The sequence below is a fragment of the Schistocerca americana genome, chromosome 7, assembly GCF_021461395.2.
Source record: "Schistocerca americana isolate TAMUIC-IGC-003095 chromosome 7, iqSchAmer2.1, whole genome shotgun sequence".
Lineage (NCBI taxonomy): Eukaryota > Metazoa > Arthropoda > Insecta > Orthoptera > Acrididae > Schistocerca > Schistocerca americana.
Genome location: NC_060125.1, coordinates 169,220,786 through 169,247,033, shown reverse-complemented (window position 1 = coordinate 169,247,033; position 26,248 = coordinate 169,220,786). Strand labels below are relative to the sequence as shown.

The following is a 26,248-nucleotide window of genomic DNA, read 5'->3' as shown; positions in this document are numbered from 1 at the left end:
TACATAAACGGCTAGTGCTGTTTGTGGATGACACTGGACTTTTCGTCCGTTGGCGTCCCATATATGCTTGATTGGAGACAGATCTGGTGATCGAGCAGACTAAGGCAACATGTTGACAATCTACAGCGTATGTTGGGTTACAACAGCAGTATATGGACGAGCATTATCCTGTTGAAAAACAAGCCCTGGTATACTGTTCCCTAGACTTAGAACTACTTAAACCTAACTAATCTAAGGACATCAAACACATCCATGCCCGCGGCAAGATTCGAACCTGCGACCGTAGTGGTCGCGTGGTTCCAGACTTATGCACCTAGAACCGCTCGGGCACCAGCGCCCAGCCCCGAGACAGGATTCGAGCCTGCGACCGTGGCAGCAGCGCGGTTCCGGACTGAAGCGCCTAGAACAGCTCGGCCACAGCGACCGGATACTGTTCATGAGTGGCATCACAATAGCTCTAATCATTAGATTGACGTACAAATTTGCAGTCAGGGTGCGTGGGATAACCACCAGTGTGCTCCTCCTGTCATACTAAATCGCACCCCATATTATCTCCAGCTGTAGATACAACTGGCCTCCTCATGACCAACAAACTGCCTTCACAGGCACCGGGACAGAACCAGCTTTTATCAGAAAGCACAACAGACCTCAACCCTGGCCTGCAATGAGCTCTCAGTTGACACCACTGAAGTCGCAAATGGCGGTGGTTTGGGGTCAGTGGAATGCACACTATAGGACTTTAAGCTCAAAGGTGTCCTTGAATTAACCGATTTGTAACAGTATGTTGTGTCGCTGTAGTGTCAACTGCTGCTCAAATTGCTGCTGCAGATGCAGTACGATGCGCCAGAGCCGTACTCCCAACGCGATGGTCTTCCCTCTTGGTAGTGCCACGTGGCCGTCCGGAGCCGGTCTTCTTACGACCGTACATTCCCGTGACCACCGCTGCCAGCAGGCATGTACAATGGCTACGTTGCTGCCAAGTCTTTCTGCGATATCGAAGAAGAAACATTCAGCTCCTCATAGCCCTTTACACGACCGCGTTCAAATTCAATGTGATGTTCATAATGACGTCTTTGTCGGTTTAAAGGCATTCTTGACTATCATCAGCTCATCCCGTCCAATCTCTAACTAACACTCACGACCGTTACAGTGTGTATTTGCATCATCATAGGGCGCCACTTTTACGCGACTGGCCTGAAATTTGAATAGACATCGTCTCCCGATGAAGAAACAAGTCTACGAACTTTCGTTTAAATCGCACAACTCCTTCTTGGTGTTCCGATTTTTTTTTCCGTCACCGTAACAAAATATTTTATACAGTACATTAACAGTAATATATGAAATAAGTTAAAATTTCACAAAATATTGAAAAATGGGCAATCCATTAATTGCTGGCGAGTCAGACTTAAAGAATGCTTTATATCGTAGGTCATCAATGTCTGAGGGCTATATATAGACACACAGAAGCCAACCTATTGAAATTTTTTACAGAAGAGTAATCCATAGAAAACAATTTTAATATTTTTTAAAAATGATGTTACTACTGACGAACGAGCGGAATTCTCTTCTAGAGGAAAATTTATCCACATAAATCACGCCTGTATATTTGTCTAGATTTCGCTAAAATGGGTAAGTATCGATAATAGTTAACAAAAACGCAATTGATTATTATTTATTTTCTGGAGGTATTTGTCTGGAATGTATCCTTGTACAGAAGTGAAACTTACAAGCGGCTTTCAAAAAGAAACGAGCTGGAGTGTGGAATGAGCAAACCGGTGACAGGAGGGTGACATCGTGGCGTGTTTAACGAGGTGTGGTTTCGACAAGAGCGTAGAAGTTCCCAGCCCGTCGCTAGAGGGCACGCGTGCACGCCCCGTGACAATGCAGAGCTAGTAGCAGCATGCATCAATCGTCCAACGCTACCAGTCGCATTGCAAACTGTGACATGGAGGCATCAAAAGAAGAGCAAAGTGGTGTTCTTCGTTTTTTGACAGCAGAAGGAGTAGGAGGAACGGACATTCATCGACGAATGTCACAAGTGTACGGTGAACACTGCATGTCCCTTGCAAGGGTCAAGGCGTAGCACAAGCGCTTCAGGGAAGGACGTCTGTCGTTAACAGACGATGCACGGTCTAGTGCACCACATGGCATTACCGATGACATCGTCCAGCTGGTGGATGCACTCATTAACCAGGACTGCATAGTGACAGTGAAAGCCATAGCCGCCGTGGTTGGATTGAGCGTCGGAAGTGTTCACACCATCATGAAGGAACGACTGCAGATGCGCAACGTGTGTGCCCAATGGGTGCCCCACAGTCTTCAACCACACCAGGAAGCACGTCGAATGGCCCACTGTCGTGCTCAGGAAGGGAATGCGTTCCTGGGACGAGTGTTGACTGGAGATGAGTCATGGTGTCATCACTTCGAACCAGAATCAAAACGACAAGGTCTCCAGTGGAAGCATCCAGGGTCACCACCACCAAAACAGCCAAGCCCATCCACACGAGTGCAGGAAGAGTTATGCTGACGTTCTTCCTTGACCAAGACGGCCCCATTCTGATTCACCTCGTGCAGTGCGGGACAACAGTGAATGCCCAGTGCTACCCTCAAACCTTGACCACCCTTCGCCAAGCGATCAAATCAAAACGACCAGGCAATCTCACCCCTGGTCATCCTGCTCCACCAAAATGCAAAGCCTCATAAGGCCACTCCTTCAGAAATTCAAATGGGAGGTTCTCGGCCACCTCCATACAGTCCGGTCCTCTCTCCATGTGATTACGACATTTTTGGTCCCCTTAAAAAGGCCCTGAGGGGCAAACGATTCACCGCGGACGACGACGTCCAGCTGTACGTGCGGAACAGGTTAACATCGCAGCCCCGGGAATTTTATGAGATAGCCATTCACTGCGTTATGTCACAGTGGGACAAGTGTCGCAACAGCCAGGGTCAATGATTCTAACATACAGGTACTGGTTCCTGTAATTATGCCACCGGCTCGTTTCTTTTTGAATGCCCCTTATAGATCGTAAAGCGTACAGACGAGAAGAGAACAGAAACTTTTGAAGTGTGGCGCTACAGAAGAAAGCTGAATAACTAAGGAGGAGGCACGGAATCGAAATGGGGAAAAGAAAAATTTAAGAACAACTAAAAGAAGGGGTTGTTTGATAGGACAAATACTGATGGAAGTGCGAGGGCGTAAAAGCAACTGATGAATTACTCATTTTGAAACTGATGTAGGTTGCAGTAGTTATGGAGAGATGAAGTAGTTATCTGAAGTCAGTCACTTAGAAGAAATGGTCTGGACAGTGGCATATTGATCAAACTATACCCGGAACGAATGATAACACCACCAAAGACAAAATTCTAAAATATGATTACACTCATAAAAATTATCCCACATTTTCTCTCGCCAGCGGCTGTATGGATTCGAATACTGTAAATGTTGACATATCTGCCTGAGACTAGATCAGAGACATGAAAGCGTGAGACTCTAACTCCAAAACTTCCACTTCCATACTGAAACGGCTCGCTTCCCCAGTGTTGACCAACTATTACTCATATTTCTGAAAAAACTGAAATGACCGTGTGGCACTAACCACCGGGAGTCCCCGCCTGGGGAAGTTCGGCCGCCGAGTTGCAGATCTTTTCATTTGGCGCCACAATGGGCAACTTGTGTGTCGATGATGATGAAACGATGGTGAAGGCAACACAACATACAGTCCCCGCGCGGAGAAAACCTCCGAACCGGTCGGGAATCGAACCCGGGCGCAGTGCAAGGCATTCAGATGCGCTGACCACTCAGCTATAGAGGCGGCCTTCCATTTTGCTAACCCTAGATTTATAAACCAAGTCGACCAAGACCGGTGTCCCTATGGATGCTCTTCGTGGCGTTATGGCTGGTTCATCGTTTTGGAAAACGTTTCGAAATCACGGTGATTAGATAATGAACGAGTACCATTCCTTCTGCTGTATCTCCTACACAATTCGAATAGTTATACAGGCTGTACATAAAGCCCAGGAACACTTTCAATTATTTATTAAACAAGAACCAAATATTGTACAGATATCATACATATGTCATTTTGAAGAGAAACCCTGAAAGTTCTTTTTATTTTTTATTTATTTTTTTTTTTTTTTCATGTATACCGCCACATGGTAGTTTGGTGATTTGCCGACAGTCAGCGCTAGTTGCAAACATGGCGAGTTCAAGTGAGGAGCGAGCTTTCTGTGTGTTGGAATTCGACAATGGCCTCCCCGATCACCAGATCTCACTTCGTGTGACTTTTTTCTGTGGGGACACATTAAAGGTCTGGTGTATGTATCGCCTCTACCATGTGATGTAGCAGAGCTCCGGGAGAGAATACGGGAAGCGAGCAAGAATTCGATTACGATATTGACGTCTGCCGGGTCACTCATGGTTCGCATATCGAATTTTTGTAAAAAGAAAAAAAACTTTCAGAGTTTCTCTTCAAAATGCAGAATGTATGACATCTGTACAACGTTTACTTCTTGTGGAATAAATAATTGAAAGTGTTCCCGGACTTAATGGAGGAGGAGTAAACTAGTGTTTTACGTCCCGTCGACAAGGAGGTCATTAGAGACGGAGCACAAGCTCGGATTAGGGAAGGATTGGGAAGGAAATCGGCCGTGCCCTTGCAAAGGAACCATCCCAGCATTGGCCTGAAACGATTTAGGGAAATCACGGAAAACCGGTCTTTATGTATACCCTATACTTCCAAAGGGGAGGTTATTTCGATCACACCAAATACAAACTCAAGGGGGAATAAATGAGTGAGAAAGCTCGGAATGTAGTGTCCAGTCGATATCAGGGTCACTGACATCTGAGGACTCGCTAAGACTAGGCAAAGAAAGCGCAGGCGAATCTGCTGTAGCTTCATTGCAAGAACCATCGCAGCATTTACCTCTACTAAACCCCAAGAAAAGATTAAAAAGAATAGCACACTAGTATGCGAATCTCAGTCCTGCCAAATATAAGAAAATTTAAATTGACAAGGAGAGAATTTCCGGACAGTATAATGAATAGCAGCTCTCTCTCTCTCTCTCTCTCTCTCTCTCTCCCTCCCTCCCTCCCTCCCTCCCTCCCTCTCTCCCTCCCTCCCTCCCCCCCTCCTCTCTCTCTCTCTCTCTCTCTCTCTCTCTCTCTCTCTCTCTCTCTCTCTCTCTCTCCCTCCATATGGATGCGTATGATGTCATGATGTCATTGCATCATGATCATTGCATCGCAGGTGAAAGCCTACGTCCGTTACCGACAGATTCAACTCACATTGGTATTTGGAAAAAATGGCACCAGAGAAGACGCAATCCTAGAAATGTTAATGAAATGCAGGAAGACCTGCAGAAGATAAACGCTTGGTGCAGAAACTGGCAGTTGCCCCAGACATAAGCAAATGCAACGTATTGTGCATAAATAGGAGAAAGGCGTATTATTGTATGAGCACAGGATTGCAGAACAATCACTGGAAACAGTCAGAGCCATACAATATCGAGGAGTATGCGTAGGGAGCGATTTACAGTGGAACGACGACGTAAAACGAATCTCAGGTACGGCAGATACCAGACTAAGATTCATTGAAAGAACACTCAGGAAATGTGGTCTGCTCAGGTAGCTTACAAAACCCCGTTCGACCAATATCTGATCTTTGCTCGCCAGTCTGTGATCCATACGGGATAGGAGTGATAGGGGAAATAGAGAAGACCCAAAGAAGAGCAGCGCGTTTCGTAACAGGTTCACTTAGTAAGCGCGAAAGCGTCTCGAAGATCGTCAGCCATCTCCAGTGGCACACGTTGCAAGACAGACGTCCTACATGACGGGGTTGCTTAGTATTAAAAGTTCAGATAGTGTACGTTATTAGACGAGTCAACCGATATATTCTTTCCTCCTACGCATTCCTCGCGAAAAGTCCATGAAGGTAAAATCAGGAAGATCTGACCTCACAAGGAGGCTCGTCAGCTATCGGTTTTCCGGTGAACCATTCGAGACTGGAAAGGGAAAAGGGATAAGTGGCAGTGGTACAAAACTACCCTCCGCCACTCACCGTAAGTTCGCTTGCGGAGTATGTATGTAGTTGTTGGGAGACAGTGGTTGATGTGTTTGTACATTCAGTATCTTCGCTGACATAATCAAATAATGTCAACCAGTATCGGCTAGCAGTGGGGTCTAAGAAACCATTACTTCATCCCATTATGATTCTTCTTTTTTTCATTGTGGTTTTTAAACCTTTACATAAAGGTAGGCCGGCAGCGGCCTATCTATGCCGCTCTACTGCCATAGAAAAACTTTTGTGGCGGCGTTCGTAGCGACAAGCAATTCGCTGTAGAAACGGCTTACGAAATCACCGCCACACTTTTAATAGCGGGCCGACCGGTCCGCTGGAACAGTGAACAGAAAGATGAAAACCCAAACACTCTGATTAAATAAAAGTCGGTACTTATCTTTATTAACGAAGATACAGAAATCTGTCTAGTTCGAGTCGGAGCGGCTAGGTCAGCGTCGGCTGACGACAAACAACAACTCTGCTGCGATGAACACACAACTGACTAGCAAGTACACAATTCGGTGGCGAGTATGCAACTGAGCGGCGAATACAGAACTGTCTTAGCGCTCGCGACTCCAGCGCTTAAGAACCCAGAAGCCAACGGTGGCGCACGCAGACTTGCGGCGATTTCCTGTCTCGCTGGCGCTGCTTATGCGGACGGCGTCCGGACTTTGATGCTGCCAACCTTTTGGCAGCGGGCTCGGGTGGCATTACTGGCTAGGATATAACAAAAACATACATTAAACAGGAAGACATAAAAACAAACATACATGGAGGATAAAAACAGGAGACATACATATTGAAATAAAGGAAGGCGTTCACGGACGCACTGGTTGTTGTATAGAAAAGTTCAGCACTATACACAAACGGAGACACAGAGTTGCACACGTGAACGTAGGAGCACTGAAGGAGAGACACTGACGAACTGATGGGAAGAGAAACACTAGCACAGTGGCGACGAACTTCAGCGCTCTAAAACATACTGTTTGCACAAAAAGTCGGGGGCCTGCCATAGGGAAGAAAGGAGGGGAGGAGGGAGAGAGGGGGAGGATGCCAGTGGGAGAGAGAAGGGAGGGGGAGGGCAGAGGGTATGGGGGGGTGTGGAAGCCCAAGAAGGGGGGAGGAGAGGGAGAGTAGAGGGGAGAAAATGAGGAGGGAGAGAGGGGAAAAGAGGGAGCCCAGGGGAAAAACACAGGAGGAGGAAGGGGAGGATCAAAGCTGGTAGGAGGGTAGTTGGAGGGGACGAGGGCATCATCAGGGAGAGGGAGTTGGCGGAAACCACCTTGGACAAGGGTATGGAGTGTGGTAAGACGGAGAGCGGGTGGGATGTAGGTGTTCAGGTGTGGCAGTGGGTGGGGGTGGGAAAGGATGGAAGAGACAAGTGGGTGAGGGGGGTCACGTTTACAGGAGGTGTAAAGGATTCGTATCCATTCAAGGAAGAGGAGGAGGTGTGGGAAAGGAATTAAGTCGTAGAGGATCTGCGTGGGGGAGGGGAGGCGGATGCAATAGGCGAGGTGGAGTGCATGGTGTTCCAGGATTTGGAGGAACTAGTAGAAGGTAGGAGGGCAGCGATCCAGGTGAGATGGGCATAACAGAGGATGGGGCGGATGGGAGATTTATAGGTGTGGAGGATTGTAGAGGGGTCCAGACCCCATGTGCGGCCAGAAATGAAATTGAGGAGGCGGAGTCGGGAGCGTGACTTGGCTTGGTTCATCCGGAGATGGGGGTCCACGAGAGGCGACAGTCAAGGGTGACGCCAAGATACTTGAGTGTGGGGGTGAGGTTGATAGATGGCCATAGACAGTGAGATAAAAATCTAGGAGATGGAAGGAGGGGGTGGTTTTGCCTACAATGATCGCCTGGGGTTTGGAAGGATTGACGTTGAGCAGCCACTGGCTACACAAAGTGGTGAAGTGGTCAAGATGGGATTGGAGAAGGTACTAGGAGCGTTACAGGGTGGAGGCGAGGGCAAGGAAGGCGGTACCATCAGCGTATCATTGATACCAAGTTGATGACTAATACCAGCCGGGGTGGCAGAACGGTTCTAGGCGCTTCAGTCTGGAACCGCGCGACCGCTACGGTCGCAGGTTCGAATCCTGCCTCGGACATGGATGTGTGTGACGTCCTTACGTTAGTTAGGTTTACGTAGTTCTGAGTTCTAGGGGACTGATGACCTCAGCAGTTATGTCCCATAGTGCTCAGAGCCATTTAAACCATTTTTTTTTTCTTTGCGCAATCTGAGCTAGTCCTCAGATGTCAGTGATCCTGATATTGACTGGACACTAGATTCCGAGCTTTCTCACTCATTTATTCCCTCTTGAGTTTGTATGTGGTTTGGTCGAAATAACCTCCCCTTTGTAAGTACAGGGCGTACATAAAGTCCGGGAACACTTTCAATTATTTATTCCACAAGGACTAAACATTGTACAGATGTCATACATATTGCATTTTGAAGAGAAACTCTGAAGGTTTCCTTTTTTTTTTTTTACAACGTTTGATATGCGAACCATGAGTGACCCGGTAGACGTCAATATGGTAATCGAATTGCGCGGGATTAGCCGAGTGGTTTGAGGCGCTGCAGTCACGGACTGTGCGGCTGGTCCCGGCGGAGGTTCGAGTCCTCCCTCGGGCATGGGTGTGTGTGTTTGTCCTTAGGATAATTTAGGTTAAGTAGTGTGTAAGCTTAGGGACTGATGACCTTAGCAGTTAAGTCTCTTAAGATTTCACACACATTTGAACATTTGATTTGGTAATCGAATTCTTGCCATACCATAAGCCTTACTGCCTCGGGTGCGATAAGCTACAACTTGGTTGTCTCTGGAGGGAACGCTAACGAGTGCTCGGTACGTGCAGTATGTTGTTAGACCCATTCTTTTGCCTTTCTTGCAACAGGAAGGTGCCATATTATTCCAAAACGATAAAACTCGTCCATACACTGTCCGTGAAACTAAACGTGTTCTGCAAGACGCGCAGTAACTTTCCTAGTCAGCACGATCTACAGATCTGCCTCCAGTCGAGAACATTCCGATATGATTGGACGAGAAGTGACTCGTGCGACTGGTCAACCAACAGATCGAGCACGCGTAGCATAACGTATCCTATGACAGTATTCACCATCTGTACGATCGACTGTGTGGTGTCTTGCCCTCTCGTCGCTAATAGGGTGCTTACGGGATACAACGTTCTCGGACTGCTATACAACAATTTCAAACAATCAACACTTGTAGTTATATTTCCAGAAAAGCAAACTGACAATACTTTAACTTTTACTGCCTCAAATGTCGCTAGCGAGAGGCGACATGAAAACAACACAGTTCATGCCATACAACGAGTCCGAGTAACCACTTGATACGGGTCAATACAGCGGAGCATTAATCACATTGCTGACTCGGGCCGATCTGTCGCGGCCGAGGCTAGCATGAGCTGCGTTTATATGCAGCTGTTGCAGGTGGCGCTGCGTGGTCCGATTCCGCGCACCATTGGCCTCTGATTCTTCACTGCCTTCTCTCAGTAGTGTAACTGATGATGATAAACAGAAGGCCGAAATTCTAAACCTAGCTTTCAAAAACTCGTTTACGATAGAGGGCTACAGCACCATTCCCCCTTTCAATGTTCGAACAAACGAAAGGATGGCTGACACAGTGTTTAGTGTATCTGGGATTGTAAAACAGTTAAGATCCTTAGACGCCAGAAAGGCATCTGGCGCAGACGGTATCCCCGTAAGATTTTATGTTGACTATACTACAAATATAGCATCATTCTTATCCGTCATCTATCAGAGATCATTGGAACGGCGGAAAGTTCCACGGGACTGGATGATGGCCCAGATCATAGCAGTCTATAAAAGGGGTAGAAAATCGGATGCACATAATTACCGGCCAATTTCACTGACATCGATTTGTTGTAGAATCATGGAACATATTTTGTGTTCAGACATAATGACCTTTCAAGACTCTGAGAAGCTCATCTGCAGAAATCAGCACGGTTTTAGGAAACAGTGGTCATGCGAGACACAGCTGGCCCTCTTTGTGCATGATATACAACACGATCTAGATACCGGCTCCCAGGTTGATGCCATATTTCTCGACTTTCGAAAGGCGTTCGACTCAGTTCTGCACTGTCGCTTGCTACAAAAAGTGCGCGCTTACGGTCTATCCAATGACATATGCGGTTGCATAGAAAGTTTTCTAAAAGACAGGGAGCAGTATGTTGTCCTGAACGGGGGGACTTCAACAGAAACAAGCGTAACTTCAGATTTACCCTAGGGCAGCGTAATAGGTCCTCTGCTTTTTGCGATTTACATAAACGATCTGGTTGATGGTATTGACAGCGGCCTTAGACTGTTTGCAGATGATGCTCTAGTCTACAGGAAAGTAGTATCACACGAAAGTTGTGAACAAATCAATGAGCATTTGCAGAAAATAAATGCGTGGTGTAATGACTGGCAGTTATCTCTCAATATTAGTAAGTGTAATCTACTGCGTATAACAAGGCGAAAATCCCCATTAATGAATGAGTACAAAATAAATGATCAGTCTTTGGAAGCGGTAACATCAGTCAAGTATCTGGGTGTGACTATTCGAAATGATCTCAAATGGAATGATCAGATTACACAAATAACGGGTAAGGCGAACTCTACATTGCGGTTTATTGGTAGAATCCTGAAGCGATGCAGTCCTTCAACAAAGGAAATAGCTTACAATACGTTAGTTCGTCCAGTCTTAGAGTATTGTTCGTCTGTGTGGGACCCTTACCAGTTGGGTTTGATTCAAGAGATTGAGAAGGTCCAAAGAAGAGCGGCAAGATTCGTGACTGGTACATTTAGCCATCGCGAGAGCGTTACAAATCTCATAGAAAGTTTGAAGTGGGACACACTTGCAGATAGACGACGCGCTAAACAGAAGGGGCTGCTCTCTAAATTCCGAAATCCAATCTTCACCGAGGATGTAGAGTGTATATTATTACCACCAACTTCCAAATCGAGTAACGATCATCATTCAAAGATAAGGGAAATAAGAGCTCGTACTGAGGCGTTCAGACAGTCGTTTTTCCCTCGCGCGGTCCGCGAGTGGAACAGAGGGGGGCAAATATGACTTTGGCGCGAATTGTGCCCTTCGACACACACCGCTTGGTGGATAGCGGAGTATATATGTAGATGTAGATGTAGATGTTCTTTCGTTTCCTCCTCTTCGCTCCGGCGTTTGTGGTTACGCCAGAACAGACTGGATGGCAGAATCAGCGATCGTACTGCGCCCGCGAAGGCTACACCATGACCTAATACGGGTGTTTAATCATAAGTCGATACCTGGTACCTCAGAACCGCTTGTGGTATTGATCTCTAAATGTAATCATTTCACGTATAACATACGCACTGTTGCAACAATAAATCTTCATTGAAATGGAAACCTATAAAGGGTGCACAATTTTTTTCCGGCAGTGTAATATGCTCTGCTACGTAGCAGTTGGTTCTACGTAGTTACAGAGCAAGAGTCGCTTCGGCAGAATCTCTGCTCTCACTCGAGAAGTCTATGGCGCGCAGGTCGCCCACCGTCACTCTCAAGCGTCTAAGCAGGCGTAGGCGTAAAGACGACGGCGCAGAAGACTCGGGCATGCGGTCTTTTTGCTCGCCTCGCGATGGGCGCTCACTCAGCCAACTGATAAGCCACAGGATGTTCCCCGGAAAACATCGCGCAGTTTTTTGTCCTCGCGATGGAATGTCTACGTAGAAGGCGGCCGCGCTCTGCTGTGTGGGCATGACTCAGAGCAGAGCGATTGCATAATTACTTTTTACTGTCCCTCTCTTCTGTAACGGAATATGAAGCAGGAACCTAATAACTGTTACTATTAATTACTCTACGCTAGTTTCGTGGAATCAGGTCCCCACTAACAACTCCCGAAGCATTACGAAGGGATGCTGAAATGTTCCTGACTTTGCCTAGAAAGAACAAATCTAGAGTTTTGAAATTTCTCATTTGTTCAATATATCCTACCATGAGACTGATACACTTGGTGCATCACTGTTTCAGCTTTTCTAGTTCAGAAACATATAGTAGTCGGTGGAGGCTAGGTCTAGCTAGAATGGGGATGGTTGAGCAGTTGGAATTCCAAAGTCGTCAATTTGGCAGCTGCAACCTTGGACGTAAATACAGGTGCATTGTCATACAACAAAAGAATCCTTTGGTCAACTTCTATCTGCGTTTATTCTTAATTGCTTCCTTCAGCTGGTGTAGGCGGTTAGCATAATATTGTCTGGTTGTATAAATCGCTGAGGTAAATAGCTCATCAACAGAATGCCGTCCTTGTCACAGAGAACAGACGCCATCATTTTTCTTGACGATTTCTGGGTGCGGAACATCTTCGGCCGTGGAGAGCGCTATAGCACCATTATTTTGATTATTCCTTGGTTTCAGAGTCATAAAAGTCAAGCCAGCTTTCATCCCCAGTCACTAATCTCGCCAAAAAAAAGGTATCTGGAGCTTCAAAATAGCGCAAAATGGCTTTTGATGTCTCAGCGCATTCCTTCCGCGAATAGCTCAAACATTTCGGCACCTATTCGCAGAAAGCTTGCGTATCCCTCGGATTGTGGTGATAATGAAACCAACGCACTGCCGGGAGACGTCCAACATCTCGGCTGTCTTTTTAGAGGATATTCGTCGGTCCTGAAGAATCAGCTCATGGACCGATAGGATGTTGCAGCGAGAGCGACCACTAAGGGGCTCGTCTCCAATAGTGAAATGACCAGTCTTCAAACGAGATATCCAAGTTTTCGCAGTGCTGAAGAAAGTAAACGTCTCTCCCAGTGTTTGTGACATCACAATGTGAATGTCCTTCGCGGTCTTCCCCTGAAGAAACAAAATCCTCATGACGGCCCATAACTCCAATGACGAGAAACTTGCTTCTGACTCTGTCATCTCTGCTAACACCAGCAACTCAACAAATTGTACGAATAGTGAACACCTGATATTTACAGTGGTACATGTTAAGATTTCAAGCTCTCAATTGAGTCTTCATTCGTTTTCATATTTCAACTACTTCCAATACCCCCTCACATTCAACCTAATTTGAAAAGTTTGAAAATAGAAATTTTTGGACACTTATTCCAAATTCCATCTTTCTTTGTCGCTAATACTGCCTAGCAGATGAAATTTGGAACATCTGCATACCATTTGGCGGTTTAGCACACACACGTACACACACACACACACACACACACACACACACACACACACACACACAAGCACACACGCACCAATTGTAAAATCGATGTTTACCTGTGTTACGTGGCGCAAACTGAATTTAAAGACCAGCAAGGTGATTCATCAACAGTTTCATTGAAACCAGCTGAAAAACATTTCAAAGGAATGTATGCTGATTAAATACGTCAAAAAAAGTTTTGCATCACACCGGTTCCCAGAACTTCTGAAGACAGACGTGGATTGTGGATATTGTATCACAGACACAGTCCCTTTGACTGTTCAGAGATGTCACTAAACCCACCCAAAGACGTAAACAACCATGCACGAGCAGCGCCTATTAGAAGGAAGGTGCCCGACAGCCGATCAGTTCCAGTCATTCCACCAGGAAGGAGGTACACGGCTCGTGTTGTCTGTAGTTCAACCATGCCTAGATCGTCAATACCGCGGATCGATCGCGTCCGCGTTGTTACTTTGTAATGCCTTTCGTGCAGCCACAGGATGTCGTGTTACGACTCACTGTGCGAAATAGGCTGCATGATGGCGCAACTTCACTCCCGACGTCCATGGCGAGGTCCATCCTTGCAACCACGACACCATGCAGCGCGATACAGATTGGCCCAACAACATGCCGAATGGACCGCTTAGGATTGGCATCACGTTCTCTTCACCGATGAGTGTCGCATATGCCTTCAACCAGACAATCGTCGGAGCCTTAGATACACTGTCCAGCGAGTGCAGCAAGGTGTTTTGGGGTGGCATTATGTGAGGCCGACGGACGCCGCTGGCGGTCATGAAAGGCGCCGTAACGGCTGTACGATACATGAATGCCATCCTCCGACCGCTAGTGTAACCATATCGGCAGCATATTGGCGAGGCATTCGTGTTCATGGACGACAGTTCTCGCCCCCATAGTGCACATCTTGTGAATGACTTCGTTCAGGATAACGACATCGTTCGACTAGAGTGGCGAGCGTGTCCTCTAGACATGAACCCTATCGAACATGTCTGGGATAGATTTAAAAGGGCTGTTTATGGACTCTGAGGGATCTACGCTGAATCGCCGTTGAGGAGTGGGGCAATCTGGCAAGTAAGACAGCTGCAAACGCAACAATGACAAAAGTTTCTGAATCAGTGTTGAATGAATAAATAATACACAGGTCATAAAACCTACTGAACACACGGGTCTTGATGAACTTGTGGATAGCATGCCACGACGAACACAGGCATGCATTACTGCAAGAGGACATGCTTCTGGGTTTTTAGAGGTACTGGTGTGTACAGCAGACTGGACCCCCCACCAATTCTGAAGATCTCGCTGTATGGTGGTATAACATGCAATGTGTGGTTTTCATGAGCAACAAAAAGGGCGGAAATGATGTTTATGTTGATCTCTATTCCAGTTTTCTGTACAGGTTCCGGAACTCTCGGAACCGAGGTAATGCAAAACTTTTTTCGATGTGTGTATAAGTACTGTATTAAAATATAATGGAATTATTTATTGTAATAGACAGGTACATGGCCATTATTAGACATTAATTTTCGCGTCATACTAAGCATAGATACTTGTAGTATCCTCAAATATGACACGTTGTTCATATGTGACACGTCGTTGTCGGAGGGCTTTGATGTGTATCTCAACGTAGTCCATCCTGTGCCAGTCTCTTCGTCTCTGCATAGCTACAGCAACCTCCGTCCACTTTAAAATGCTTGCTGTAGTCAAGCCCTGGTGTTAGTCTACAATTTTTACGCCACCACACTTCCCCCCACTATCGAATTAATTGCTCCTCGGTGCGTCAGAGTAGGTGCTATCAACCTATTCCTTCTTTTACTCAAGTTAGGCCGTAAATGTGTTTTCTCCCCAATTCCATTCAGCACCTGCTGATTAGTTACTCGATTTACTCCTCTAATATGTTTATCCTACATGTTTCACTTAGTATAAGGCTACGCTCCAGACAATTATTTGCAGAAAATACTTCGTATCACTTAAATCTACTGTCGCTGTAGACATATTTCCCTTTTCCGGAAAAGCTTGTCTTACTACTGTCTGTGTACATTATGTATGCTCCTTTTAACGTCGTCAGTTAGTTTCTCCACAAACAGCAAAGCTCGCTGCTACTAGATCGTTGACCTCTTCTAATTCTCTCAGCATCACCTCTTTTAATTCGACTACACTCAATTGCCATTGTTTTACTTTTATTAATGTTATTCTTATAAATTCTTTCCAAAACGTTATCCGTTTAGTTCAACTGAGCCTTCACGTCCTCTGCTGTCTATTTTTACTTCCGGCTGAAATTTAACTTCCTCTCCAGATCCTTCCTTCCAACTTCAGGAACAGAAGGAGTCCAGGTGGGCACGAACAAACAGTTCGGACACACTGCAGTAATAGGGCATTATTCACAGGGCCACGAATTGCTTTATTTCAGTCTTCAGTAGGAGAATGGATATTATGAGTGTAATGTGGAATCAATCTCTAAAGTGGCTCTACTCATGCAGAGATTTTTTCGCCTGTGCTGTAATAACATTCTGTGCTAATTTGACCGTGTGCAATGAAAATGCTACCATTACGGGGCGCACTGTAGTAACAATACCAATAATATGATATCAGTCTTGATAGGAGAATGGAGATCATTCAAGGAACGTGAAATCAATATCCAAAGTGAGTCGATGGAGAGGTTCTATTTCTATAGTGTAATAACGTCTGGAATAATCTGCCTTTGTGCAACGAAAGTGTTGCTACAACAGGACGTAATCTAATAACTAAACAAAATGAGCTAACCATTTCCCTGAATCATGTCCAGTGAAAAGCCGCTAAATGACGTAGTTGGAGATACACTTATTCAGTTATTGTGCTGCTTATGGTCAGCGAGTAAAATCAATGGCATTTTGTGTGTGTGTGTGTGTGTGTGTGTGTGTGTGTGTGTGTGTGTGTGTTTTAATGACCGGGAAAATCACCAGTGACTTATAATAGCGACCATTTCAGGATTTTTATTCGCTGAGTATGTCCATGTAAAGGATAATGTAAATGAGCAGTCCGTCATAAACGCGATCTGCCACGCCGTATATTGCTTCTAAAAATCACTTTTTTTTTTTGCCGTTGCGGATAGGGGAAAGTATGCTATATAGTGAAGCACTTGCCTTTGAAATACGCTGTTGTACCAAATTCGGCCAGAATTTAAATGCCAGGCTGAAGATAGGCTATTTGTTATGGCGAACATTTTGGATGTGGTGTTTAGGTGGCCTTCACGCTCAGAATCAGAATTCGAGACACAGACATTTACAGCCCGAAAACGCAAAGAATACTATGCAGGAAGTGTCATTCGCCCAGAGTAGGTTAAACCATCCAGTGGCATAACCGCGTAGCCGGCCGAAGTGGCCGTGCGGTTAAAGGCTCTTCAGTCTGAAACCGCAAGACCGCTACGGTCGCAGGTTCGAATCCTGCCTCGGGCATGGATGTTTGTGATGTCCTTAGGTTAGTTAGGTTTAACTAGTTCTAAGTTCTAGGGGACTAATGACCTCAGCAGTTGAGTCCCATAGTGCTCAGAGCCCATAACCGCGTAACAGACACTGAACCTCACTCAGCGGGACTAAGGTTTCGTTCCAAATGAATTTATTTATAAAACCTTTAAACATAGTTTAGAACAGAAACTGAGGAGAACTACAAGTTGCTTTTCAGCAAAACTGTAATTTCAGTATTACGATGATACTTTCACTGAAAATCTTTAAGGATTTATAGCTTCATCGTTTGCTAATGACTGTTTCGCTCTTTGAGAGTTACTGTACCCCATATCTATTCATATTGTAGGGTGTAGTGTGTCTCTACTGGGGTGCAGAGTATTATCTTTCTCTGGCGACATTATTTTTCATTTCGCATGTAGAAAGTTCAATAAGAAGTAGGTTCAGAGCTTTTCGCACGTGATGAGCCAACAGTAGGGATGAGTAAGAAAAATAACTACCAAAAAGATTTGAACCTATCTTTATACCGTGAGGTGACAGAAGTCCCGCGCTCAAAGTCTGTTAATTCCCGTCGTGTGGCTAAAATCACGTCGGAAACATTTTCGCATGAACCACCAGAGCAGCAGTGATAGCTTCGCCAATGCACTGCCCTTCTGTATCTTGTGTACGCGATACTACCGCCATCTGTTTATGTGCATATGGCTGTCCCATGACTTCTGTCAAATGTTCAAATGTGTGTGTTAAATCTTATGGGACTTAACCACTAAGGTCACCAGTCCCTAAGCTTACACACTACTTAACCTAAATTATCCTAAGGACAAACACACACACCCATGCCCGAGGAAGGACTTGAACCTCCGCCGGGACCAGCCGCACAGTCCGTGACTGCAGCGCCTTAGACCGCTCGGCTAATCCTGCGCGGCTGACTTTTGTCACCTCAGTGTAGTTTTCTTATTATCTGAAACATTGACTTATAAAACTTAAACAAGATCCATTATAAATATGGAATGATATGAGGGTTATCCAGAAAGTAAGTCCCGATCGGTCGCGAAATGGATACCACAGTGAAAACCTGATGAAGCTTTGCACAGATGTACTGGGTAGTGTCTCTTGTATGACCGTCGATCGCATCAAGACGCTCTTTACAGTTGTGAGTGCACTGTGAAGGCTTCGCCTTAATGAATGCAGCCCACCTAACACAGCTGCCACGCACGTCTTTCTTTATGGCAATTCTCAGCCGCACTCTCCAGGGTAAGTGAAGACGCTCCTGCAGCCTTTTCGATGGGAAGTGTTCGATCCCCCACAACACAGCCCTAATTGGCTCATCCTGAGTATCATCTCTGTTCATATGAAACGCTGGATACGAAGACACCACTTCCCACAACACAGCCCTAGTTGGCTCATCCTGAGTATCATCTCTGTTCATATGAAACGCTGAATACGATGACACCACTTGGGCGCAGGCTACGTGCTATAGACCAGCGTAGAGAATTATCGGAAAGCACAGGCGGCTGCCTTCTCTGACGATGGTGTTGGAAATTTGGTATAACGCTCCGACAGATGTCTAAGTCGGAGCAGCGACTATGTAGAGAAGTATCTGGAAAGTGTAGCTTACTGTTGCACATAAAATGTTTCTGATTTTCACTGTGGTTTTCATTTAGGGACCGATCGGAAGTTACTTTTGGACAGCCCTCGAATTATTGGTACTATGTATCCAAAGCTTAAAAGAATTTAAATTAAATATTTCACCTGGATAGCTACTTCGCGACTTTCTAAAAGATTGTTTTCGAAAGCAGGATATATGCTAACTGAAGTAGAAACTTTTTTCAAAAAGGATGTTTTCGCTGTCGGTAGACAAAACATTCTGGGTTTTTTAATACATTGCTGTACTTTTGGATTAATGAATAAGTTATCAAATATAGTTGCATATTGGTTTCCATGCCATTCTATAAGGTCACCATTTTATCTTGATGTGAAGCAACATCTATCCTTTCGGGTTTATTATTTTCGGCTATGGATGTTCACATGTCCGTGTTTGTATCTAAATGAGCATTAGATGTTTACATATCCGTGTTTGTATCTAAATAAGCATCGGCGAACTGCGATCATCCCTAACAGATATTAGTTCCTAATTTGTTCGTAGTGGAGCGCTGCTTCCCGTCTTTGCACTTCTTGACTCTTAGCATACTTCCAAAAGTTGTTGCGCTTCTCACGTAACCACAGACAGAGTAGTGTCTGCGTCTGTGGATTGATTGGTGACCATCAGTGGGTGACCGCAAAAATAAATTGAGCGATTAGCTGTTGCCATTCCACAACAAACACTACCACGTGGTACTCAGTTATGTGAACCACATTATGGAGATTACTTTGAACATCACCACAATCTTCATTTTCAGGGATCATACGTGAAGCCTGTTTTTCTTCCCATGTCGTCATTCATCTATTAAATCGTTTATTGGTTCAACTAATAACTCTCTTCTAATTTGTATAAAGTCTTTTTATTTTATTTTATTTTGTGTGTTCTTTCAAAGCCCTTAGAAATTTCGTTTCAGATGCTGGAATCTTATTTCTCTGTCCTTTAGTATGGATCCAGGGTCCAGACAAGTACAGGAACTGACAGAGTTAATTTTACTTTCTTTCCATATCTTATTTTTTTAAAGTTTTGTTTACAGAGTCACACATAATACAATAGAATTTGCAAGTTTTTACCTAAATCTTAATCTTCTAGATAACTTATTTGATTTCCAAGAGGGCTGAAACAGTTTGCTTTTTCTATTATCTTGTCATGTATAACAATTTGTGATATGTACGGCTGTTCTAAATGGCATTAGTTTTGTGTTGTAGTAGAGATCTTCACAATACTTTCTTGACACACTAAGCTATCTTTTGGACAGCATTCTGCGGTTTACCTTTCATCATCATACATAATTAACTGGTCATCGGCGAATAAACAAGTGTTTATTTGTGTTTTGTGTGATATTTTTAAACTAGGGTATTGCAGGCGACACTCTCGTCTGACCTCCTCATTTACGTGGACGTTGTCAATTAGTTTTGATCCAGCTCTGATCTTCAGTATTGTATTTTTATATACAGTATGTCTTTCAGTACGAGAATGATATGCCTGGGTTAACTTCTGTCTTCCATCACATTCCAGAGAAGTTGTCTTAGCATTCGGCCAAACGCCTTCCTATAATCTGGAAACACTATGTTGTTTCCGTTGTTATACTCTCTTTTTTCCCTGCATGTTGTTTTATAATGACGGACTGTCGATGCAAGACTTGCCGTTTCCAAAACCAGTCTGCTCCTCTGAAAGAACTACTCATTTACTATTTGTGTTTTAGAGACCGTTCTGGTGCAGATCTTATACAACGCATCTACGAAATTTATACCTCTGCAATTTCCGCATTCATTCCTATTTCCTTTTTTGAAGAGTAGTATAACAACGGCATTACTCCTTACATCAGAGATTTTCCTCTGCAGACAGCGAATTTATTTATTTGCTGGTGGTCCTTGGACAAGCTCCACTAAGCGAGAGTCCAGTACATTATATGTTACAATTTAAAAGGAATATCCAATGACGTACACACGTACATCCAAGACTCGCATAGAATATTTATATTGGTTGTGTACATCACAGTTAAATCACGATGCGTTCAGTCGCCAAACAGTTGTATCCATGTATATACAGTGACACATCACGCTCTGCGAGTAGTGTCTTTATTCTGGTAGGCACCATCCACTGCGGCAATTCTGTTGTTGCGCGGTGCCGCGGTGGGCAGCGGAACATGAAGTGGCCGATGTCCTCCTCTGCGCCACAATCACATAGGGATCGTCAATCAGTTGTAGCAGATAGAAATGCAGTTGGAACCGTCCGTGGTTAAAGCAGAAGCGGAACATGGTAACGAGACACTTTCTGTGGTACATACCAAAGGAGTGCCACGGTCATGCGGGAATACTTCTTTATATAGCTACATAAGATCTTCCACAATACACTAATCTGCCGCCCCACATCTTGCAGAAGGTGCGCGTAATTAACATGTTCATGCGTCTTTGTTCCATGGCAGATGACACTCTTAGCAAGAGTTTTGACAGTTAGCGTCGACAGATGCATTGCTCCTTATACCGCGGCGCCCCTTTATGCACAGCAAGGAGATAGTCTTGTTGCGACGCTGCAGTACGATCTACGATTTGGTACTCCAGTTAGTTATTGGTAATATTAACGGTATCATTCTGTATGAGTAGAAATGTTGATCACGAGTCTGTCAGAATAGTTATTTTATCCAAGCTGTCAGCATATTTACGTCTCTCTAGTACTGCTGTGAGCCCTGCTGAAGTATCGAGGTTTCAGAACAGACTCGGAACTGGCCGGCCGGAGTGGCCGTGCGGTTCTAGGCGCTACAGTCTGGAACCGGGCGACCGCTACGGTCGCAGGTTCGAATCCTGCCTCGGGCATGGATGTGTGTGATGTCCTTAGGTTAGTTAGGTTTAATTAGTTCTAAGTTCTAGGCGACTGATGACCTCAGAAGTTAAGTCGCATAGTGCTCAGAGCCATTTGAACCATTTGAACCAGACTCGGAATTGGGCTGTATGGCTAGTCTGTTCGTCGTAATATGCGCTTCCGACGCCATCTGCAGTACTTGATGTATCTGTGTAGAGACGGTGCGAATGTTCCCAACCGCTTAGAAAGTTCTTTGAGAGTTGCAGGCTCATATTAGATTCCACGTATGGTATAAGCGCTCTGATGTGTAAATCTGTTGTTTATTCCTGTCATCTATTATGAAACACTGACGAAGCGAAACTGTTGCAGTTCGCTGACACAGTGGTGAAATATGATAGTGGTGGAAGATTTTATATAAATATACTTTTAGATAGTATAATTTTATATAAATCAGTGTCTACCAGCGAATCATTTTCTTGGCAATATCCAAATACTCGAAAACAAAGGTACAAAAAATTGTTAATTAACATTGTTTAAATTCAAAGAACATTTCAAATTAAATTTTTCCATCTTTATGTATTTTAGACTTTATGGAAATGCTCATATAATATGCAATTTCGTTTACAAATTTGCATCAGCCGGAAATCGAACATGGCACCCCCATGTGGCACACGAGCATTCCATCACACAGCTATACGTTTCATCCCAATAACTTCAGTTAGTTTGGGGTGTTAAAGACACTTGGAAAACTTGAAAGTCGACGTCCTCGAGAATTTTTGAGAGTTGCATCGAACTGTTTTGCATGACTGATATTTCAGTTCTGTACTTCTGTACAAAAATTCGATTGTTTAAAGAACATTACGAATTGCGTTTTTCCATCTTTATGTATTTTACGCTTTACGGAAATGCTAGCAGAAAATGCCACTTCGTTTAAATATTTGCATCAGCCGGGAAGGGAACACGCCACCACCAAGTGGGACGCGAGGATTCTACACGTTTCATCTTAATAATTTCACTTGGTTTGGGGTGTTATAGACAGTCGCAAAATTTCAAATTTGACTTTCTCGAGAATTTTTGAGAGTTGCAACTATTTTGGGTGAACTGATATTTCAGTTCTGGCGTTCACGTGCCATGAATACAAAGAAATACAAAAATCCGGTTCCCGTGTGGTTTCTTTGTTATCCAATTTCCCGAAGGGTTTCGTTACTCCTTTAACACGTTGTATCTGATTAGTATAAAATCCAGAGCCTTTGTCGAGTGTTGCGCTTGGCAGCTGCTGCCCACTGTGCCCTCACCGCCCCCTGATTGGTCGCGGGATGTTGTGTTGCAGCTGAGCTCGACGCGCTTCCCGGTGGTCTTCAAGATCGGCCACGCCCACGGCGGCCTGGGCAAGGTCAAGGTGGACACCAACAGCGACTTCCAGGACATGGCGAGCGTGGTGGCCGTCGCGGGTACTTACTGCACCGTCGAGCCCTACGTAGACTCCAAGTACGACATCCACGTGCAGAAGATCGGGCCCAACTACAAGGCCTTCATGTGAGTGTTTCTCTCCGCACCCAGTCTGCGGGACCTTGATACCGGCTAATTCTACACCTAACGGTGACAATTATTGAATTGTGTGAAATAAAATCGTCGTAACTCCTGAAGAGCAGTGAATACATGGTGTGTCGTGGGGCGATCAGTCTGTTTTTCTTTATCTTTTTTTTTTTTTTTAACAATTGAAAAGCCACGATCGCTTCAATATCGCTCACTAGATGACCGGTTTCAGCTCTCTGAAGGTGCCATCATCGGATTTATGGAGGTATAACATATCAGGTTTGAGGGAGGGCTTACATGAGTTACTATATACATTACAATTATTACAGAGCCACATACCTGAGACGTGGATTAACATTTATAAAATGATATGGACATCATGGTACATGAGGCAAACCATCTGATAAAAATCATTGCCACAACCAATAAAAAATAATAAAAAACTGCTCTCATGGTCGTTCTTTTAATAAAATATAAAACTGAAGTCACCGGATGAAACTACCACTGCTCGCTTAACACTGGTCGGCACCATCACTGCCCTATTCCGCGCAGACTGACCTGCTGTGATTCTAGCGGCTCACAACCGCCCACCAGATAGCGCTGTCCAAGCAGCGCACACACATTCCCACGGTATAACCACTCATTCCTACTAAAACACAACTTTACTATAACTGCTTGTCACATACCCATACAAAGCCCACATTTGCGCATACACTTCCTGTACATACTATACTCACTATAAAGTATGTCGATTACAAAGTAAAAGCATCTGAGGCACAGACATTATCCATTAGCGTCTTACAAAACTACATACACTCCTGGAAATGGAAAAAAGAACACATTGACACCGGTGTGTCAGACCCACCATACTTGCTCCGGACACTGCGAGAGGGCTGTACAAGCAATGATCACACGCACGGCACAGCGGACACACCAGGAACCGCGGTGTTGGCCGTCGAATGGCGCTAGCTGCGCAGCATTTGTGCAACGCCGCCGTCAGTGTCAGCCAGTTTGCCGTGGCATACGGAGCTCCATCGCAGTCTTTAACACTGGTAGCATGCCGCGACAGCGTGGACGTGAACCGTATGTGCAGTTGACGGACTTTGAGCGAGGGCGTATAGTGGGCATGCGGGAGGCCGGGTGGACGTACCGCCGAATTGCTCAACACGTGGGGCGTGAGGTCTCCACAGTACATCGATGTTGTCGCCAGTGGTCGGCGGAAGGTGCACGTGCCCGTCGACCTGGGACCGGACCGCAGCGACGCACGGATGCACGCCAAGACCGTAGGATCCTACGCAGTGCCGTAGGGGACCGCACCGCCACTTCCCAGCAAATTAGGGACACTGTTTCTCCTGGGGTATCGGCGAGGACCATTCGCAACCGTCTCCATGAAGCTGGGCTACGGTCCCGCACGCCGTTAGGCCGTCTTCCGCTCACGCCCCAACATCGTGCAGCCCGCCTCCAGTGGTGTCGCGACAGGCGTGAATGGAGGGACGAATGGAGACGTGTCGTCTTCAGCGATGAGAGTCGCTTCTGCCTTGGTGCCAATGATGGTCGTATGCGTGTTTGGCGCCGTGCAGGTGAGCGCCACAATCAGGACTGCATACGACCGAGGCACACAGGGCCAACACCCGGCATCATGGTGTGGGGAGCGATCTCCTTCACTGGCCGTACACCACTGGTGATCGTCGAGGGGACACTGAATAGTGCACGGTACATCCAAACCGTCATCGAACCCATCGTTCTACCATTCCTAGACCGGCAAGGGAACTTGCTGTTCCAACAGGACAATGCACGTCCGCATGTATCCCGTGCCACCCAACGTGCTCTAGAAGGTGTAAGTCAACTACCCTGGCCAGCAAGATCTCCGGATCTGTCCCCCATTGAGCATGTTTGGGACTGGATGAAGCGTCGTCTCACGCGGTCTGCACGTCCAGCACGAACGCTGGTCCAACTGAGGCGCCAGGTGGAAATGGCATGGCAAGCCGTTCCACAGGACTACATCCAGCATCTCTACGATCGTCTCCATGGGAGAATAGCAGCCTGCATTGCTGCGAAAGGTGGATATACACTGTACTAGTGCCGACATTGTGCATGCTCTGTTGCCTGTGTCTATGTGCCTGTGGTTCTGTCAGTGTGATCATGTGATGTATCTGACCCCAGGAATGTGTCAATAAAGTTTCCCCTTCCTGGGACAATGAATTTACGGTGTTCTTATTTCAATTTCCAGGAGTGTATTATAATTTACCTTTATTCATATAAGGACTTCAGGAACATGCACACAGAAGTGTTATGAACAGCTATCTGGTGGACGGTTGTGAACCGCTAGAATCACAGCAGGTAAGCCTGCGCGGAATAGGGCAGTGATGATGCCGACCAGTGTTAGGCGTGCAGTGTTAGTTTTATCTGCTCACTTCAGTTTTATATTTTATGGAAAGAACGTCCTTGAGAGCAGTTTTCTATTATTTTTTATTGATTGTGACAATGATTTTTATTAGATGGTCTGCCTCATGTGCCATGATGTCCATATGGTTTTATAAATGTTAATCCTCGTCTCAGGTATGTGGTTCTGTAATAATTGTAACGTATATAGTTAACTCGTGTAAGCCCTCCCTCAAACCTGTTATGTTATACCTTCACAGACCCGATGATGGCACCTTCGGAGTGCTGAAACCGGTCATCTAGTAAACGATATTGAAGCGATCGTGGCATTTCAATTATTTTAAAAAAAAACTCCTAAAGAGTTTGCGTTAGGACGTTCAAACTGCACGGTTGGCCGCGGGGTTATGAGGGGAATTAGTAAGCGGTATGTGGTTTGGTTTAGCGACGAAGCTCACTTTCATTTGGATGGGTTCTTCAATAAGCAAAATTGGCGCATTTTGGGACTGAGAATTCGCATTTCACCCTCAACGGCATTGTGTGGCGTACAATGCCCAGTCACGGAATAATCGGCGTCGTATTTCTTGATGACACGTTGACTATCGAACGGTAAGTTAACGTTTTGGAAGATGATTTCATCCCCATTATCCAAAGTGGCCCTAATCTCGATAAGATGTGGTTCATGTAAGACGGAGCTCGACCCCATCGAGGCAGTAGAGTGTTTGATGTCCTGGAGGAGCACTATGGGGACCGCATTCTGGCTCTCGGGTATCCAGAGGCCACTAGCATGGACCTCGATTGGCCACCATATTCTCCGGATCTGAAAACTTACGACTCCTTTTTGTGGGGATGTATTAGAGACAAAGTGTACAGCAATAACTCCAAAACCACTGCTGAACTGAAAACAGCCATTCAGGAGGTCGTCGACAGCATCGAAGTTACGACACTTCAGCAGATCATGCAAAATTTCGCTATTCGTCTGTGCCACATCTTCGCGACTGATGGCAGGCATATCGATCATGTCATAACCTAAATCTGAATATCTGTAGTGACGTTTACATTTTGCATAAAGTGTGCACGCCGTAGTTTGAAACTAATTCAATTTTTTTCATATAGCTCAATAATTGTCACCTTGTACAACTGCACCTATACTCTACAAGCAGCTTTATTGCGCGTGGCGGAGCGTAATT

The 26,248-nt window shown here is 45.3% G+C and overlaps 1 protein-coding gene across 1 annotated transcript in view; it reads left to right on the top strand.

Annotated features, from left to right (window-relative positions):
* LOC124621839 (synapsin) overlaps positions 1-26,248 on the top strand; it is an 810,142-nt gene that overhangs the window by 697,222 nt on the left and 86,672 nt on the right. The window contains exon 5 of the mRNA XM_047147282.1: positions 22,474-22,679. Coding sequence (XP_047003238.1) covers positions 22,474-22,679 — 206 coding nt within the window. The remainder of the gene's footprint in view (positions 1-22,473; positions 22,680-26,248) is intronic.